The sequence below is a fragment of the Sinocyclocheilus grahami genome, unplaced genomic scaffold (assembly GCF_001515645.1).
Source record: "Sinocyclocheilus grahami isolate Dianchi unplaced genomic scaffold, SAMN03320097.WGS_v1.1 scaffold54.1, whole genome shotgun sequence".
Classification (NCBI taxonomy): Eukaryota; Metazoa; Chordata; class Actinopteri; order Cypriniformes; family Cyprinidae; genus Sinocyclocheilus; species Sinocyclocheilus grahami.
This window is the reverse complement of record NW_015505233.1, coordinates 101252-120374: the sequence shown is the minus strand read 5'-3', so window position 1 is coordinate 120374 and position 19123 is coordinate 101252. Positions and strand designations below refer to the sequence as shown.

The 19123-nt window shown below is 36.8% G+C and overlaps 1 protein-coding gene across 6 annotated transcripts in view; it reads left to right on the top strand.

The window, feature by feature from the left end:
• The first annotated feature begins 1161 nt into the window (after nucleotides 1-1161).
• Nucleotides 1162-19123, top strand: part of LOC107583450 (apoptosis-stimulating of p53 protein 1-like) — a 41849-nt gene continuing 23887 nt past the window's right edge. For 2 of the 6 annotated variants that reach the window (XM_016269646.1, XM_016269645.1), the window contains exons 1-4: nucleotides 9453-9709; nucleotides 12179-12326; nucleotides 15880-15999; nucleotides 18282-18349. In XM_016269646.1, coding sequence (XP_016125132.1) covers nucleotides 9578-9709; nucleotides 12179-12326; nucleotides 15880-15999; nucleotides 18282-18349 — 468 coding nt within the window. In that variant the 5' untranslated portion in view covers nucleotides 9453-9577. Of the gene's footprint in view, nucleotides 1331-9452; nucleotides 9710-12178; nucleotides 12327-15879; nucleotides 16000-17946; nucleotides 18086-18278; nucleotides 18350-19123 lie in introns of those variants that run through there. The other 4 variants (XM_016269647.1, XM_016269644.1, XM_016269649.1 and 1 more) reach the window with 4 other exon arrangements.

Sequence of the window (19123 nt, the reverse complement as noted above, 5' to 3'; positions counted from 1 at the left end):
AACCTTCGCAATAGTAGAATTCGTAATTCCGTTGTCCGGACTCTTTACGCCTATGGCAAGCAATATTAACATTTGCTCCTTACAAAAAACCCCCTACATTTTATGTTACTAATACATGTTTACAATACAAGCGCACTTTTGACTAATATCTTGTACATATTCAGGTGACTATGAGTATAGTGTGTATTAGCGTGTAGATTTCAATTTCTGCACACTAATCTATTTGTCAGACTCTTCGAATTTCCTATTAAGAAATTCTTTTAACCCAAAAAGCTAATTATGCTCCCTTCGAACTGGTTTTCTTTCAAATAAAAATCTTTGTAATCCCAGGTTATCTGTAATCAGAAGCACATTTATAACTGGAATATAATTTAGTTTCATTCACATGTGTTTCATAAACACATAATCCTTTATGGATTACAATCCACCATCAAACTGATACATTTAATTATTCTGGCTGCTGTGAGAAAAGGCTATAAACGATCCACCACCTGCAGGATCCTCACATGCGATAGCCTAGTAGCCGGGACAACTTCTTTATGTTTACAGACGTGATGTAATGACACAGTGCCATGCTCGAATTTCCCGCGATAACCTACCCGTACCACTCAAATGAGAAAACATTATTATAAGATAACCGTTGTGAATCGAGCTAAAGTAAGGCGATAGTTTTGAACACTGGCTGGTTATGTACTTGCTCAAATATTGATTTTGGATCATTTTTAACTAAAAAAAGTTACGGACTGCAGCTTTAAATAATTAAATTATTTAGTTAAATTCTAAGGTGATCTGTGGTTCAGATATCAGTTAGGCTATTCATTTCTGACTAGTATGTATTCCAGATGTTGCTGGTACCTGTTTCGGCCATTAGTACTTATTCTTTAATCACTAGTAACCATTCAGATATTTACCAGAATGAATGGACTCTACAAAATGAATGGACGAATTTTCAGACACTGTATGTATTCCAGTATTCTCATTAAGCTGTACAATATTAAAATGAACAGTTTGTAAATAGTATGTCAATTAAAAATGCGAGTAAAATATAAACAGATGCGAGTTAAAGACATAAATGTGAAAATGGCTTGCCATAAAAACCTGCACAAAACACCGAAGCCACTGGATTGGGACGCCGCTGTGACGTAAATGACCCAGTTCAGATGGCGTATCCTTTCACCACATTCACAGGACCAAACTCATAACGGGCAAAGGGCTTGAATAACAGAATTATTCATTTAACTTTTTGCTCACTCTTCTTTGGAAGTTAAAGACTTATTTTTTTAATTCAGGTCTTCCTGTTTGATTTCGCCATTCTGCAATCATGATGCCGGTAAGTTTGTAACAGCTGATGATACTTTACTGCCGCTAAGACTCTGAGCTGTCGATCAGGAGCATGATTGACAGCTCTCACTCATAACTTGTGTATGCATTGCGTTAAACTGCGGGATTCAGTTAGACTATCATGAAGGAATGCGGCTCTTATGGCTTGTCAGTCACAGTAAGGATCGAGTTGGAGAAGCAATCATGCTGAAGAAATCACTGCATGCGCCAGATATATAATAATCAAATGGGTGTAGTATGGATTTTAATATTAAATTGGGTTGCCTATTATGAGGGGTAAGTGACTGGTCACACAGCCTACTGTATGTCATTTTAAGTCAAAACAACAGCAGCCTACAGTATGAGGCTTCAAAGATTTTGGTTGAATGGAGGTGGCTTACTGTAAAATGTCCTAGACTGAATTTCATGCACACTATGTATGATTTATTTATATTTACATACATTATATAAATTATTTTTTTAAGGAAAATTGTTGGAGTATGTTTTATTTCAGTTTTTCTACTAAAGATCTGTTACTTGCCGTTTCTTTTGTTTGTGAAATTTACTTGCAATTTCTTACACTTTATCCACTCTTAAAATGTATGAACGTACATTTTTCATTTAATATGAAGCACAACACAAGTGGATCAGTTGCTTATTACTAACAGTGATTTTTAAACTGGCTTAGAAAAGTTCTACACTTAGATTCTATCATCACCTTGCTTTATTTGATACTTTGCATCAAATTGTTTATATGCATACACACACTTGGTCAATATTGGTTTATTTTCCTTGTAGCTATAAGGTTTGTCAGTAGCACATTGCAATTACAATAAGATTTCATTTTCGTTAACGTTAAAGGGTTAGTTCACCCAAAAATGAAAATTAGCCTGTTATCTACTCACCCTCAAGCCATCCTAGGTGTATATGACTTTCTTCTTTCAGACGAATCCAATCGTTATATTAAAAAGATTTATATAAAAAATTGTCCTGGTACTTCTAAGCTCTAGTGGGCAGGTGTTTCTGTTCAACGGTCCAAAACACGTTAAATAAAGTGCGCGCATCCGTAATAAAACGTGCCTCACACAGCTCCGGGGTGTGAATTAAGGCCTCCTGTAGCGAATCCATGCGTTTTTGTAAGAAAAATATCCATATTTCAAACTTAATAAACACTTTTCTATCACTTCCGCCATCTGTCATACGCGAAAGCCTTTCCGGCGGGTGACGTAGGACGTTGGCGTTGCGTGATTAGAGACGAACGCAGAGAGAGAGAACAAAACAAAACACCAGTCATGAATTAGAAGTACAAACTGAGGATTTGTAAAGAAAAATGTCGGAGGATTTCAATATAAGCCAAGAGGAGACTGGCTTTCCTTTGCTAAAGTAAGGAAACTTTGCTTCCTTAAACAAACTCGTGGGACTAGCATATCTCAGAGGCGCGTTCGCGATGCATACGTCCTACGTCATCCGCCGGAAGAGCAGAAGTGAGCGACAAGTGAGGGTTAGGTGGACAAGTGAGTACGAATTCATTCCACATTTACTGATATTTATTCTACATTCTGGTTGTGTTTGTGTTCCTCATCCTGTCAGATTTCTTGTACTGTCGTTGTTTCTGTGTGAGAGTGATGCAGTTTGTGGCTGTGTTGAATGAAACATTAGCCTGCGGGGAGTATTTTAAGGCGCTGTGCGGTGAGCTGTGGAAAGGTTGGGTCAGTTGTCAGAATTCCTGAATTGTGACACACTCAGGGTTGTGTGCTTTTAAATCCCTCACACCCCAAATCCTGGAGCACTTTTTCCAGCAGTTCCAACAGCATACTGTTAGAGTAGAAACTGCCATCTTATTTTCCATCTCCATGAGGCAGAAGTGTCCCTCAATAGGACGTATCAGAGCACAGATTACAGGGAGAGCCAGATGGGGTCAAAGATCAAAGGTGAATGAAAGTAGCATCCTCTGTACTGAAGTTAACCTTTCACCTTTGCACAGGCAGTCACCTTTGGAGTTCAGACAGATTGGACTGAGAATGGATTTAGAGTTAACTAAGAGCTAATGGACTGCACACTTCCCCTGTGGAGAATTAGACAGAGATTCCCTCACTTCTGGCTGCATGTTTCCCCCTTTTGCCTTTAGTATACCACAGGAATGATTCCATGACATGTCAAACTCCAACGCAGACATGTGCGATTAACCTCAGGACTTCAGACTGACATGTAATTATAAAAGTACTACAGCTTAGATGTCTTTAAATCCTGCTAGAGCTTGAGAATTGATCTGACAAACAACCAACACGCACAGATTAGTGATGAGAAGTCTGATACTTTTCCGCGAACTGGTTGTTTCGTACAGTTTGTTTCAGTGAATTGGTTTAAATAACCGATTGACCAGTTCGTTTATGTCACGTATACACAATTCAATTAAAGGGGTCATGAACTGCCTTTGTTTTTTTATTTTGTACTGTTCTCTGAGGTCCACTTATAATGTCATCAAGATTTCTACCTAAAAAAAAAAATCATAATTTAGAAGTAATAGGCTATTTTCTGCCGGTTTGACGCCCCTCATCTTAACGCTCTGTTTGAATAGGCATGGCAGATTGTAGACTCTGAAGTAAACACCCACTGCTGTGATTGGCTAACAGTTGTGTATGTTTGACAGCCTACATTCCTCATAGATGGACGCTGCTGTGATTTAAGTAAAAAATGCATAAATACTGAGCACATATCAAACGATCTGTAATAACAGACAAAGCAATAGTGACCACATAATGAAAACAGTTAATCACACTTGTGTTGCGACATCGGATCCAATATAGTCAGCACAGCATCGTCTTTTAGTTTCAATCTTTCGGAAAAACCTGTGTCGAATTGTGCCTTGTTTGAAAACAAATCCGCAGTAAAATTAAGTGACCAAAGGACCAAGTTCTTACTGATGCGGTCTGGCACTTTATTAAAAATAAAGTTCATCATATAAAATTTTGTTTTTTGCGTAGACCTGTGTTTGCCCCTCTCTTACACTGCATGCGTGATTCGGTGGGCGGGGCTAAACAGGCAGCGATGTAGAAGCAGGTGTTTATCTTCTTCTGTGGAGGTGTGTTTATCCACACGATTACGTCATAATGTGGCATATTCCACAAGCTGTGGTTTTGGCAGACTGACTTCAGTATTAGCTGTTTTTAGACTATCGAGAAAGTTTTGAGTTCTGAAACTTACAGAATGTTTTTATAGCACAATGACCTCTTATATATTAAAAGATCAAGGAAATTTTGATTTCTCAGTTCATGACCCCTTTAATAAAGCACCCAATAATAATGAGATATGAGAATGTTTTATGTGTATGTTCCTTTGTATCTCGAAAACTGCTGTTATTAACTGACTCTGCCATTGACTGCTGCTGCCATCCGATCACTGTTGCATGTCCAATAAATTGTATTTGTTATACTTTATTCTTTTCAGTAAAAGACATCAGAAACATACTTTTTAAACCCTCGGCAGAAAGTTTGTAAGTTGGACTTGACCGCATACCTTCATAGGAGCACCGAATGAGTTGGGAAAAGCCGGCATAATAGGATCATATACTCTTGGATATTGGCTCATTTTGAGTCGGAGTGACTGTCGGGCACATCTGAGAGAGATTTTTGATTGAGTAACTTATAGAGCCATGCAGAGCTGCAAGCTGTTTTAGATGATTCAGTCCAGTTTGGTGAACTGATTTATCCAGTTTACTAAAAAGAACGGGTTCAAAAAAACGTTATGTTTGCGATCCTTACGTCACTAACCCAGATCAGTCTTTTATTTTCAGAGCTGGGGTTTATGTTGACTTACTGTGCATATGAATATTTATAACTCTAGAAGTGCCGGATGGGAAATGCAGAAGTATTTTCTTCCTTTGGGACAAGATAAATAAAATATCAAATATGATAAGCAAGCAGAAATATCTGTCTTCATGTTAAGTTAATTAAAGTCTGGAGAATTTTCAGAAGCTTGCCGCTTGCAATAAGCAAGAGTTATTCTGTTTTGCAATGTAAAATCGCTCACAGCATTTTGAATATTCATAAACATCCATGCCGTCCATAGTGCAAAGTCTATGACAGCTATAAGCTATGACAAGTGAGTTTACGTTTGCATATTGAGGCAGTAAATAGGAAGATGTGCTCTGTTTACCTCACAGCTTGTTCATTTCCTGTAAAACCGAGTATTAAAGCTTCTAGATGAACCATGACAGATTTTCATTTGCTGTGAGAACATGAATCTGTCTCTTCTTGTCAATTTCCAGTTATAGATTGAACAAATTGTGCCCTAGGTGAATGCATACACATTTCGACTGTCTCATTGTGTGTTTTTGCCTGTCCTTTACACTCTGGCAGGCAGTTTTCTGGCTGTGAGATTACAACTTCATCTGCACTCAGAACAGAGAGAGTTGGCAGCTCAGGATCTTTAATACATCCCACATTGCTGTAGTAGGAAGCTGAACCAGTGTGTGCTTTAGTTATTAGTCCTCACTAGTGTCGCTCACATCTCCCCAGAGACTCATTATTGAAATCGCGACCTCACAGTATTGCTGAATCTCTACGTTTCTTGAGGGAATCGACTCTTGTGCTTCACCTTTGCAATAATGGTTACTTCGATTATTTTGTGACAAGGTCAGTTTATATATCAATACGAGAGGGCAGTAAACTTATGAAGTTATGATATGATGTCAGTGTCCTCAATGGGTGCAACATAATAAGGTAAACATACGTCATAGATGTTACTATGTTGTGGATTTCAGCTCTGCTGAAATTGACGAATCTGAAGCTAGGACTGAAACTATAAATTTTATAATTAATATCATTAGCACAAATTATTACATTATATAGTGCTTGGCAGAACATTTGTATAAATATATAAATATCCGTATAATTGTTGTTATTATTGTTGTTGAATAATTATTGAAAAGTATGTTGAAAACAATTGTGCTGCTTAATATTTTGTGGAAACCATACATTTTTTCAGGGTTCTTTAAAATAGAAAACCTTTGTAACATTAGAAATGTCTTTTGTGTCACTTTTAATCAATTTAATGTGTCCTTGCTGAATAAAAATATTAATTTATTTAAAAGTATATCATACTGAGCTCAAACTTTTGATGGTAGTGTACATCAACCAACCTGCTCTCTGGATATTGTATATCAGCCATTAAAAAATGTATTAATTTCTTTCAGTTAACTTTTAAATGGTAGTGTAAATATATAATGTAGCTCTATATATAGCTGTGTAGTTGTAAACATTGTAACTATATCTATATCTATATATACTTTTCTATATATAGTTACACTTTTTCTGTCTGTCTACATGGAAAACAAATAAAACTGTGATTAATTATTATATACTGTGAACAATTATTGATTATGAGTAAGAGGCTGGAGAGTTATTTATGAATTCTTTCTTGGAATTCAAGATGATTTATTCTCATTTTCCCTCATTTTTCATTTCAGTTTCCTTTTAGTCCTTTTTCCATGCCATCAAACCCAAAACTTCCATTAAATGAGATATCCAAACATACTCTGGTCTGTTTTCGAGCTCACTGGGTCCAGGTGTCAGACTCAGCCATAAGAACGAGGAGCTGTCAGGACCGTTAAATGCTCTGAGATTGAGTGTGCTGTTTACTGCTGTTAACTGCACTTAACTAAGTCTTTGACCGGCAGTCAAGTGAAGGTAACTGGCATGTTTCCGTGGATGCAGTCGTTGCTATGGACACCCTATTGACGCCTCAGTACAGTGAATTAGGTGAGCATTCACAGTGTCAACAATCCCACAATGCTTAAGCAGGGGCACATATCCCATCTGTATCAAATTAATAAAAAATGCTTCGAGTTATATGTTGAGACATTTGGGTGTCAAGCAGTTTGATAGTATTATATGATGTTCACAGAAGTGTTTTGATGTCTTTTTTTAGGATTTTTCATACAGAAACTTCTTATTTAATGACATGTTACAAACTAAAGGAAGCAATAATAGTTTTTACAGTGAAAACTGGGCAGCTTTACCCGGTCAGACGTGTCCCAGCCAGAGCTCTATTTGTCAGATCCGTATTATTGTATGGACCCACAGTGACAAGGCCTGCCTGTGTCCTAAGATTTATTATTGACAAAGCATTGAGTGCTGCAACTTCAGCTCCTTCTTTGGAATCAGAAAACCTTCTGTAGATTCTGCGCAATCGTCGTGGGCAGAGGTGAACAAGATACTCAGCGCTTCAGAACAAGTCCATATTGATTATTAGTGGTGCTAATGCTAAAGCATGCATCACTATTATTATTATCATACTTATAAACGTTAGGGTTATTTTTCCCAGAGATTAGTTTTCAAAGCAATCAGATATTCAACTTTTTGACAATATTCATCTGGCAGACAAAACAACAAAAATCCAATAGACATAAAAAGAAAAAAATGAACTGAAAAAAATTCTGGCATTATTTACTCATCCTCATGTCGTTCCAAATCCGTAAGACCTTCGTTCATCTTCGGAACACAAATTAAGATATTTTTGATGAAATCCGAGAGCTCTCTGACCCTTTAATAGACAGCAATGCGACTGACAGGTTTTATGACCCAGAAACGGAAAGTAAGAATATCGTTTAAACAGTTCATGTGACATCAGTGGTTCAACCGTAATTTTATGACGCTACGAGAATGCTTTTTGTGCGCAAAGAAAACAACAACGACTTTATTCAACAATTATTCTCTTCCCTATCAGTCAGCTCGCACATTCACGACAGTACCACGATGCATGCGTGTTTATTCCTCTGCTTGTAAAAAAGGCGCAAAGTGTCTGGGGTCTATCTACATCAGAACGCCGGCACACGGACTATTTTAAGAATGTCCTTTTCTGGGCCTTGAATGTAGTAGTTGCATTGCTGTCTATGGAGGATCAGAAAGCTCTCGGATTTCATCAAAAATATCTTAATTTGTGTTTTAAGATGAAACGAAGGTCTTGCGGGTTTGGAATGATAAGAGGGTGAGTAATTAATGATTTTTGGGTGAACTATCCCTTTAAGGAGGGATTCAAGTCATATCTAGAGAGACCAGGATATCTTGGTGGTAGGGACACTTTTGACATGAGCAAGTAAGCATTCACCCAGAACATCCTAGCAACTGCTTAGCAGTGTTTTTGTAATCACCTACAACACCCTAGCAACCACCACCAATTCCTTTTCAACCATCCAGAACATGCTAGAAACGGCCTAGAACATATTAGCAACTGCTGCCAACTATACAGAATACCTTTGCAACCGTTTAGCAATGCTCTGTAAACATCTACAGTAGATTACACTAGCAATTGCATAGCAATTTCCTTGGCAACCACCTAGAACACCCTAGCAACTGCTTGGCAACCATTCAGAACACTTTATCAACCACTTAGCAATGCCTTGGCAACCACCCAGAACACCTTTGCAACCATTTAGCAACATTCTGTAAACGTCTACAGTAGAATATCCTACCAGCTGCTTAGCAAAGCTTTGGCAACCATTCAGAACATGCTAGAAACTGCCTAGAAAATGCTCTGGCAACAACCCTAGCAATCATTTTGCAATGCCTTGGTAAAATGTGGTTTGTATTTTAAAGTCCACGTGAACCGGAAGTTGCTGCCAACTTCAGTATTGTGACGTATTTCCAACATAAACGGAATATTTAATAGAGTGCAGGGTTTTATTTTTCCAGTTAAGGGTCTTATGGCCAAGCTGTCAAACAATGTGTGCTAACAAAGTACATTTTGATTTCATGAGGACTTTAATCTGAATGGATGATCGGCAAGTTTTAAAGCCCTTGCATACATTAAGTGCTCACTGTCTATCTGTTCTTCTTAATTCGATAACGTAAATGGCATGAGTGTGACTTCCTATGCCGAAGTGTGTGTTTTAGTCTGAGTGAGCGTGACGTGGAGTTCGGTCCGCTCTATCAGTGGCATGTCACAGGACGGTCTGTGTATTGTCATCAGATACTTCTTATCTTCCCCTGGCACCTCTGCTTGTCCCTGAGGGAATGCAGTTTGGGAAAGAGAGCTCGCCCACCCTCACCGGCCCCCCTCCCCTTCCCAAAATTCCCCCAAACCCCCTCCCCTTCCTTGACCACTCTATAGTATCTCCACTCACACACTCTCAGTCAGACAGACAGCCAGGCACCCAGAGAGAGAGAGAGAGACAGACACACTCCAGTGGCAGCAGGCAGCTCCCCAGCGCCTGGACTGCCCGGCTCCTCCAATCCATCAACCCCAGCCTCAGAGCTCCATGAGGAGGTTCATCAGTATGGTGCTACGCAGCCTGGTCAGTGCGTCCAAGGCCAGGCCCTGGCTGCAAAAGAAAGCGCGGGCGCAGGATAAGGAAGACCGGATGCTCAAGGTGCCACACGAGGTGACTAAGGTGAAAGTCCGGAGGGCTTAAGACAAGCGAGATAGGGGCAGACGAGGGGACGCTGAGGATAGAAGTTTAGGCACTTGTGTATGGCTTAAAATAGCGGGACATGTCTGGGGCATGGCGGATTTCAGAAGATTGACATTTGTTTTTAAGTGCGTGTGTAAGTGAGGAGTGTTAAATGGAGTCTTGCTTTAGTTGGAACGGATCATGGATATGTTAAATCAAGGGTGCTATTTTACACACATGCTTGTGGCATGCTGGGATAGGCTTGTTGTTTATATCTTGCATGCAAGCTTTTGTAGTTTGAAAAAGTTGAGGTATGCTGTTGATTAGGAGAAAACTCTCTCAATTTGAATGAACAAACAAAAAATATGTTGACAGAAATCCACTTAAAATGGAAGTCTAAGATGAGTATGGGGTGTATTTCCAATTTCCATTATAAGTACATAATTTCTATGTTTTTGTTTGTTTGTTTGTTTATGCAAATTGAGGGACAAGTTTAAATTAGTTTCTGTGTGTGTTTTTAAATAGAATCTGGAACTTTCATTCAGTAAAAGATGATGTTACATTTCAGTGTTTCCCAGGATTCACATTCAGTGTCATTCAGTAACACTTTACATGAGGTTTCAATTGTGAACACTAGTTAATATACAGTACAAGACAACATGAACTAACAACGAACATTATGCTTTTTACAGCATGTATTCATCTTTGTTAATATTAGTTAACAGATACGACTTTTGATTTTAGAAATTGATTGTTAATGTTGAAATGAACTGTCTGTAGAAGTATTGTTCATTATTAGCTGCATTAATGTTTTTAATTAATTAACCCTTAATGTAGTGTTACCTGTCGATCTGCTTTTTTCATTATTTAAAGGGATAGTTCACCAAGAAATAAAAAATTCTGTCTTCATTAAATCAACCCTTGTGTCATTCCAATTTCCACTGTTTTTTTGTTGGTTTTGTCTACAATCAAAGTTGTCCAGTGTAGTTTTAGACCCCGTTGACTTTCATTGTATGGACTAAAACAGTTCTTCAGAATGTCTCCTTTTGTGTTCTTAAGAAAGAAAGGTTCACAGGTTTTGAACGTCATGAGGGTGAGTAAATGATGGCAGAAATGACATTTTTGGATGAACAATTCCTTTAATTCTAATTGATTTACAATGTATGTCTTTGGTCAAGTAATTTAATTGTTCAGATGGAGTGTAAGCATGATTTGACTTTCTTTTTTTTCTTTTTTTTTGGCCCTGTGCTATTTTAATATGAAACCTTGTGACAATAAAATTCCAGGCAGCTGTCCAGGTCGGGATTATCCGCTGTCTTCACAGATCACAGCAGCATTTCTGGATTTGTTTGGCTTCAGCCAGCGAAACAGTTCCCTTAGCTCTCTGTAGCCACACGCTTGCATGTTTGCACCCCGTCTAATCAGATTATTATAGCTCTGCCCTGTAATCCAACCCTCACAGAATCTCTCTTTCAATCTGCTGCTTGCTTGTTTGGAGGGATTGTGTTACACTTTAGGAGTAAAGCCTAGCCCCGGGTGGGAATTGAATTCAGATTTATAAGATATACAATATTTAAATTTGTAAGTGAAGTGAAGCGGGATGAAGGATATATCAATGCGTTTACATTTTATTGGAGACTGCTGTAAAAAAATACATGCATTTCCCAAATGCCTGGTAAAGATACCTAAAGAGATTGATTTTTTACAATCATTCAAATATTTTTTTTAAATACAATTTTATTTAAAAGGGTGTTTAAAGGCATTTATTTAATTTAAAGTGGTGCTTAATAAAGCCTTTTTGTTTATTTTATTTTATTTTTTGTTTCGCCACTTGACATCTCACTGCAGTGACTTTTGCACAGGTGAGCACCACCCAAAATCTGACAAATGCCATTTGACCAAAACTTTTTTTTGTCTTGTTCTTCATCAATGTTTCTTATAAGTTTTTTGGGCAATTCTTAATCCAGTTTTCCTGACCATTAGTTGAATCCTCTTTGATAGAAACCCCACTGAATGATGGAGTATCATCTAATGACTAGATAAAATAACTTGTAGATTGACGTCTGAGTACGACACAGACTTTGCTGTCCTTAAGGTTTCTTTCCTAAATCTCCTAGAAACCTTAGATATTTTCCATTTGGTGTGTGGTTAAAGTCCTTGCCAATATGTTTTGGTACGTGGGAGATAATAGATCAGGCATAATGATTACTTTTTCTTGGCAGTGTGTAGAATAAACATGCAATTCCCTTGATTTCAGCTCAACTTTTGAATGTCTTTTATTTAGCTCTCATCTGTCTTTGCAAATGGCACTCATTTGATGAGACGGCTGGGGTGCAGACCACTGGGAAAATTAACGTAAACAGTTCGAGAATTATGACAAGGCAAGAGAGATTAAGGAGAAGCCCATGCAGTCAAAATGAGAGGCTGGAAGTTCACTCAAAGAAAGATGTTATTCTTTCCTCTTTACAGATGATTCTGACTGTATTCCTGAGTGATAATCAACAGTTGCTGACTGAGGTGCCCATTACCCCAGAGACGCTCTGCAAGGATGTGGTGGAATTCTGTAAGGAGGCTGGGGAGAGTGGCTGCCACCTCGCTGAGGTCTGGAGAGGAAAAGGTATGAGTCTGTTGGCATATACTGTACACTAACGTTAAAAAGTTTGGGGTCATTAAGAGTTTTTTTAACCCTCTGGTGCTTTGGGAGTCACACTTGTGATCTTCACGGTCAAAAGTGACCGGACATCTGAAATGTAAAATCAATGTAATATATTTTTGTTCAATAATATTTTTTCTTGATAATTATTTTTTGAGATAATTTCATGGCACTAATTAATATTTATGCAATAACTATGAGGAATTTCTGCCCATTGAAAATAATAATTAAAAAAAAAGATATATATTTATATTACTTTTCAGTGAATGCAGTATTTCATGTTAAAATAGAGCCAATGCCTTTAAAATCCCGTTTTGAAGCCGGATTAGTGCCATCTGGTGGGAGTAAAATAAGAAAAACATATGCAATTACATGGTTTAGCCCATAGATTCCTATATAGCTCTATATAAAAGGCCTATACATTCTCTAATTGTTTTTAGACATAAAAACTTATTTTTATTAAGTTGTGGGTTTGGATATATATTTAGACATTCTCAAAGACAACTTTTTGTAAAGGTTTAGATTTTTTAGTTTGAAATGTTGATTTGAAGCGTCAGTTTTTTTTTTTTATTATTACTACAGTCAAACCTGAACACAGAGAAAGCATTTTGTTACACAAAACATTACAATTCTATAAAAATGTAACATAAATGAACATAAATGTTTTATCAGAGCTTAATCCTTCTGGGTTTGATCGAATTTCAACCTCTTATTTCAGTTTTATGACTCGTTTTGGCTCTATGGTTATAGCCATACCAATTAATTTGAGTGTGTATAATTGTGTTTGTTTGTGTGTGTGTCTGTGAGTGTGTGTAAGTGAGTGTGTGTTTGAGTGAGCGTGTCTGTTTTGCACTCTTGATGTTTTAGAGTGTAACCCCTTCCTTGCTGTCCACTTTTTTACTGCATTGTAGTTGAATTATTGCTTTTATTTTACATATTTGCAGTGTTACAGTCACACCAGTTCATAGGTGTGTGTGTGTGTGTATAAGTGTGTGTGTACATATGTGCGTGTGAGCGGATGTGTTGGTTTTGCACTCTTGATGTTTTAGAGTTTCACCCATTTCAGTCATTGCTGTGTACTTTTTTCTGCATTGTGTCAGATTTGTAGATTGTACACACAAAAATTCTCAGAAGTTTTGTGTTTTTGTCGATTTCCCATTAATTTCCTATGGTTGGTCATTTTGACCGAAGACCACAAGTGTGACTATTTGTTTTACGCCCACTTAGTCTGCTCAAATCATGCCCTCAATTTTTTGTGTGTGTTCACATTCCAAATGCCATAAAAGTCACCAAGTTTCGTACCATTCCGATGAAGCTGTGATTTCTAAAAGTTCAAAACAGAAAATTTGTCGGTCAAAAGTGACCGAAGAGCACCAGAGGGTTTTAAACAAAAAAAAAAGTGTTTTATTCAGCAAGGATGCACTACATTGATCAAAAATTACAGTAAAGATGTTTATAATATTACAAAAGATTTATATTTCAAATAAATGCATTTCTTTTGAACCTTCTATTGATCAAAGAATTTTGAAATAAAAAATGTATTACAGTTTCCACAAAAATATTAAGCATTGATACTGATAATAATAAATGTTTCTTGGGCAGCATATTAGAATGATATCTGAAGGATCATGTGACACTGAAGACTGGAGTAATGATGCTGACAATTCAGCTTTACCATCACAGGAAGAAATAATATTTAAAAATGTATTCAAATATAAAAAGAATTTAAAATGTAATAATATTTTACAATATTATTGTTTTACTGTATTTTTAAACAAATAAATGCAGACTTGGGGAGCATGAGAGACGTCTTTAAAAACATTAAAAAATCTTACCAACCCCAAGCATTTGAATGGTAGTTTAAATATAAATAGTCTATGTTTTCTTTGGTAGAATTTAGACAATATAAACTTCATGCTTATATATAAACAGAATATAAACAGTTTTAGCTAGTATGATTGACTTATTCTTGCAAAGCCAGACTTTTGATAATTGGCATAAAGTCTGGTCCACTTTCCAAGAACCACTTTACTAATGTGGAAGAGTCATCTGAACAAGTCTCTTGTCATTTACTGTTTGTGTTAGTTTGTAAGTGTTAGCATCTGGCTAAATGAAGTACATTAAAGTGCATTTATTCATTTACCAAAAAAGTTGAGAGAACTGTCGCATTGTGGGCCATGTTAGCTAAAAGAGTATGCATGAATCTTTTGGCTATGTCTTAACTTTATTTAATCTTCCATAAAATTTAGGATGGATAGTATGCAAATTTAGATGAAGAGTCTGAACATTTGTCAGCAATTTGATGTAATATTAACTATCCAGTGACTAGTTCTGTATATTAATTGCTTAATTTTAGCAACATGGTTTTGTTTCCCTAATTTAAAAAGAAAGAGAGAAAAAAGAAATCGATGCACCCTGAATGCCAGAATTAGCAGAAAACCAGCTAATCGGATTTGGGACAGCTTGACATTTTGGACAACTTTTTTTGAGTTAACTGTACTGTTCTTTCGTGAACCAAGGTTATTTTACTTACTTATTTATTTATTTATTTATAATTTTTATACTTATTTTTATTTCAGCTTTCTTTCAATAAATAAGCACAACCTTAAATGGTTCATGGGGGCCCCTAGGCGAGCCATCTGAGTCTGAGACTAATGTTGATTCAACATATTACACAGTACTGTAAAATTATATAGTACTTTCTAGCCTAGTCTCATGAATCACCTGTACTTTAATCAGTTAATTCAGACACATGCCATATGTACAGTGCAGTCGGATTTCTTCATGCTCTGCTCAATATGGCTGACAGATACAGATGTATTGCTTAGCTCTGTTACATCACTAAATAGCACTGAATGGAAACGTTCATGGACCAGATCCCACAGAGGAAGCAACACTGTCCATCACATAACAATTACGTCCTTGTCAGAGTCTGTCCCAGACAGTGGGTGGTAGTTATATGTACAGTGCAGTCGGATTTCTTCATGCTCTGCTCAATATGGCTGACAGATACAGATGTATTGTTTAGCTCTGTTACATCACTAAATAGCACTGAATGGAAACGTTCATGGACCAGATCCCACAGAGGAAGCAACACTGTCCATCACATAACAATTACGTCCTTGTCAGAGTCTGTCCCAGACAGTGGGTGGTAGTATGTGGGTCAGAACGTCTCAGGGCCTGGGCCGCAGCCTCTTGGTTTGTTTACATGGCTCCTGCAGGCCTGTTATTCTAGTGTCCCACACATGGCACGCGGCCCGCACTGTCAAAGACAGTAAAGATAGCCTTTAGCAAGGATAGCCAGACCTTTTTCATCTGGACGTGCCACTGTGTTTTGCTACGGGGCTATTGTGTAATAGAAAGGACATTTTCCTATTGAAGTTTTCATACCATGTGGATTTGTTTAAAATAGAGGAGTATTATAACAGTTTTGACATTCACATTCTCTGTGCTAAGGATAGAGTGCAGGGTTTTGTAGCCTGACTGTAACAAAGAGTGTCTGTGTTCTTATTCACAGAGAGAGCGATCCCTTTTGATCAGCTGATGTTCGAGCACCTACAGAAATGGGGTCAGAGGAGACAGGAAGTGAAGTTCTACTTGCGGCACGAGGAGTCTCCCATCGCAAACATTTCTCAAGGTCGGCAAAAGTGATGAAAGATTGGCCATGACCACAACAGGGCATTTTGTCGGTTGCTTGGTTCATTTTTTGGGGCTGTTTTGTTTAACTACCGTTCAAAATGTTTTTTTTTTTTTATGTTTTTGAATGCTCACCAAGGCTGCATTTAAATGATCAAAAATACAGTAATATTGTGAAATACTATTACAATTCAAAATAAATGTTTTCTATTTGAATATATTTTAAAATGTAATTTATTCCTGTGATGGCAAAGCTGAATTTTCAGCCGCCATTGCTCCGGTCTTCAGTGTCACATGATCCTTCAGAAATCATTCAGTGTTGAAAACAGTAGCATTTATTTGAAATATAAATCTTTTGTAACATTATAAATGTATTTACTGTCACATTTGATTCATTTAATGCATCTTTGTTGAATAAAAGTACAAATTTCTTTTTAAAAATCTTACTGGCTGGAAATATTGTAAGATATTCAGAACTTCAGAACCACTTGTTAACTCATACTTGCTAATCTGTAGTTGAGGTTTGTGATTAGTAACTTTCTATTAAATCTTTCAGTTCTTTTAAGTGAGAGTCCTGTAAGCGTTGGGCTTTGCAGAGTTTTTCTCTGCAGTTACGTAACTAATCCTCTTTGTGTGTAATTGGTCTCCTGCCTTCTTGCGCTCATATCTGCACCTGAGACAGACCATCAGACTAGAGGAGATGAGGAGCACCGATGCTTGTCTTACCTCCACAGAGAAATACAGACTCTGAGTTTTAAAATGAGAGAATGCATCACTATTAATATTGCTCATACATAGGATTAGTGATTTGAACTAGGGCTGTACAATATAAAAAAACATAGCTTTTCTGCAAAATATAGTGTGATATGAAAACTGATTAGGGTGATTTTGTAGGGGAGGGCATCTTCAAAGAAAATTAAAATAATTTTCTTAAAATGCTGAAAAATTACTTTTTAAGAGCAAACCATGCTTTTAGAGCTGAATTGTATTTGAAAAAAGATATTAGTTTTTATAAAAGTATATAAAAGAAAGAAAAACATTCCCACTATTTTTGACCCATTCAATATGGCTTTACAATGATAATTATGCTTTTATTGTTATCAAATAAAAATATTAAACTAAATTAATATTTTGTACTAGTGCTAATAAAGATTTGTATTATTTTATAGTACATCTGTAAAATTTTAGTATAATTGAGGTACTATTATAGTTTTTATTAATATTTTGAATCAGGTTTTATTTTATATCTTCTGTTTTCATTTTGCTTGTAGTTAAAGTTTTAGTAATGTTGTTTTTTTTTTACTTTTTTGTGTTTTTTATTTTATTTGAATATATGTACATATAGTTTCTATGTATACTGTATATAGTTATTAATTTGTCAGTTTTAGTACATCAAGTTAAACTAAATTAAAATGATATGATATTAAAAGGATACATTATATATATAATTATTATATACATTATATATATATATATATATATATATATATATAATTTTTAATAGTTTTTATTTTAGTTTTAATTAATTATATTAACAATGAAAATAAAAATACTAATATAATATTTATATTCTAATTTCTTAATTCGTAAACTATCAAGCTTTTTTATTTTATTTTATTTTATTTTTAGCAACTGCATAACAATGCATTAAAGCCACTCGAAACACCTTAGCAGCCTCATAGTAACACCATGGCAACATTGTGGCAGTAAGTTTTTGCACGGAAAGCAGCACTGAAATGTAAAATTCTAGTTCATCTGATCACTACGTTCTAAATTAGTCTGTGAGGGCAGAGGGCGGTCAGTGGGATTGTGTACAGGCTTATCAGAGGAGGTGCGGTCCATGAAGGTCTTGGTATTTCCAGAGCCTCTGACAGGATTACACATAATAACACAGCCCTGGATTTAGAGAATTAAGCTCCTGCTTATTTATAGATGGCACAGTTGAGAGTGCTGGTGAAACAAAGGCTCACAAATGACTGGAGGTTGGCAAACGTTGTTAAACAACCCACTGTCTCGGCACAGACTAATCAGGGTAAATATGCCAGCCAGAATCCCACTTCTGGATCATATGCTCATTAGATTCAAAGGTACCCTTTTTCTTTCTTTTTTCAACCATACGTGCGACTGGTGTTTTATTATTTTATGTTATATCAATACAAAAATGCCCCTCTGTCCAGTAGTACTGATTATGTTTGCCCACAGCGGCAGTTTTTAAGCTCTGCAACCGTTTGGACATTGTTGGAGTGCAGGGCTGATGATTCAATCTTGTTTTATTTCCAGCAGGAAGTCAAACTTCAGAGCAGGCCGACAGGAAGAGCAAGGGGAACTCGGACAGGCCTTGCGAGAATGGGGTACGTTCACATTCACGCTGTTCTCAGTCACACTTTCCTTCTGGTCTGTTTGAGACTCGTAATGAGGGCTGTTCACCGAGGCGTCACGTAATTACGGTGGAACTGCGTAGACAAAACACAAGTTCAGCACTTCTTTTCGTGAAATAAATGTGTGTATTTTCTATGTAGTGTAAATGTTTCAAGCCGTAAAGCACTCTTGATATAAATCTGGGTTTGTTTTTCCTTTTACTGCTGTGAAAGGTTAGAAAATGACTTAAAGGGGTCATATGATGCTGCTAAAAAGAACATTATTTTGTGTATTTGGTGTAATGAAATATGTTTATGCGGTTTAAAGTAAAAAAAAACACATTATTTTCCACATACTGTACATTATTGTTTCTCCTCTATGCCCCGCCTTTCTGAAACGCGTCGATTTTTACAAAGCTCATCGGTCTGAAAAGCGAGGTGTGCTCTGATTGGCCAGCTATCCAATGCGTGAGACGGAAATGTTACGCCCCTCACCATACTGTTGATGCCGTATCCGGCCGGAGCGACGAGACAAAAACATTAAAACCCATTACAAACGAGGCATTTGTTGCCTCCAGTGGGGACATAATTACTGATTATAATGACTTATCCTTTCTTTTTAAGCGTTGCATTGCATCGCGCCGCGTAAACATAAAACTCTGTCTGCATTTGTGATCGGAGAAATGACAAACTACAAGTGCTACTCTACACTCCCCAAAACTTGCGTTTGAATCATCAATGGCAAATCCTTTAAATGAAAACGTACTT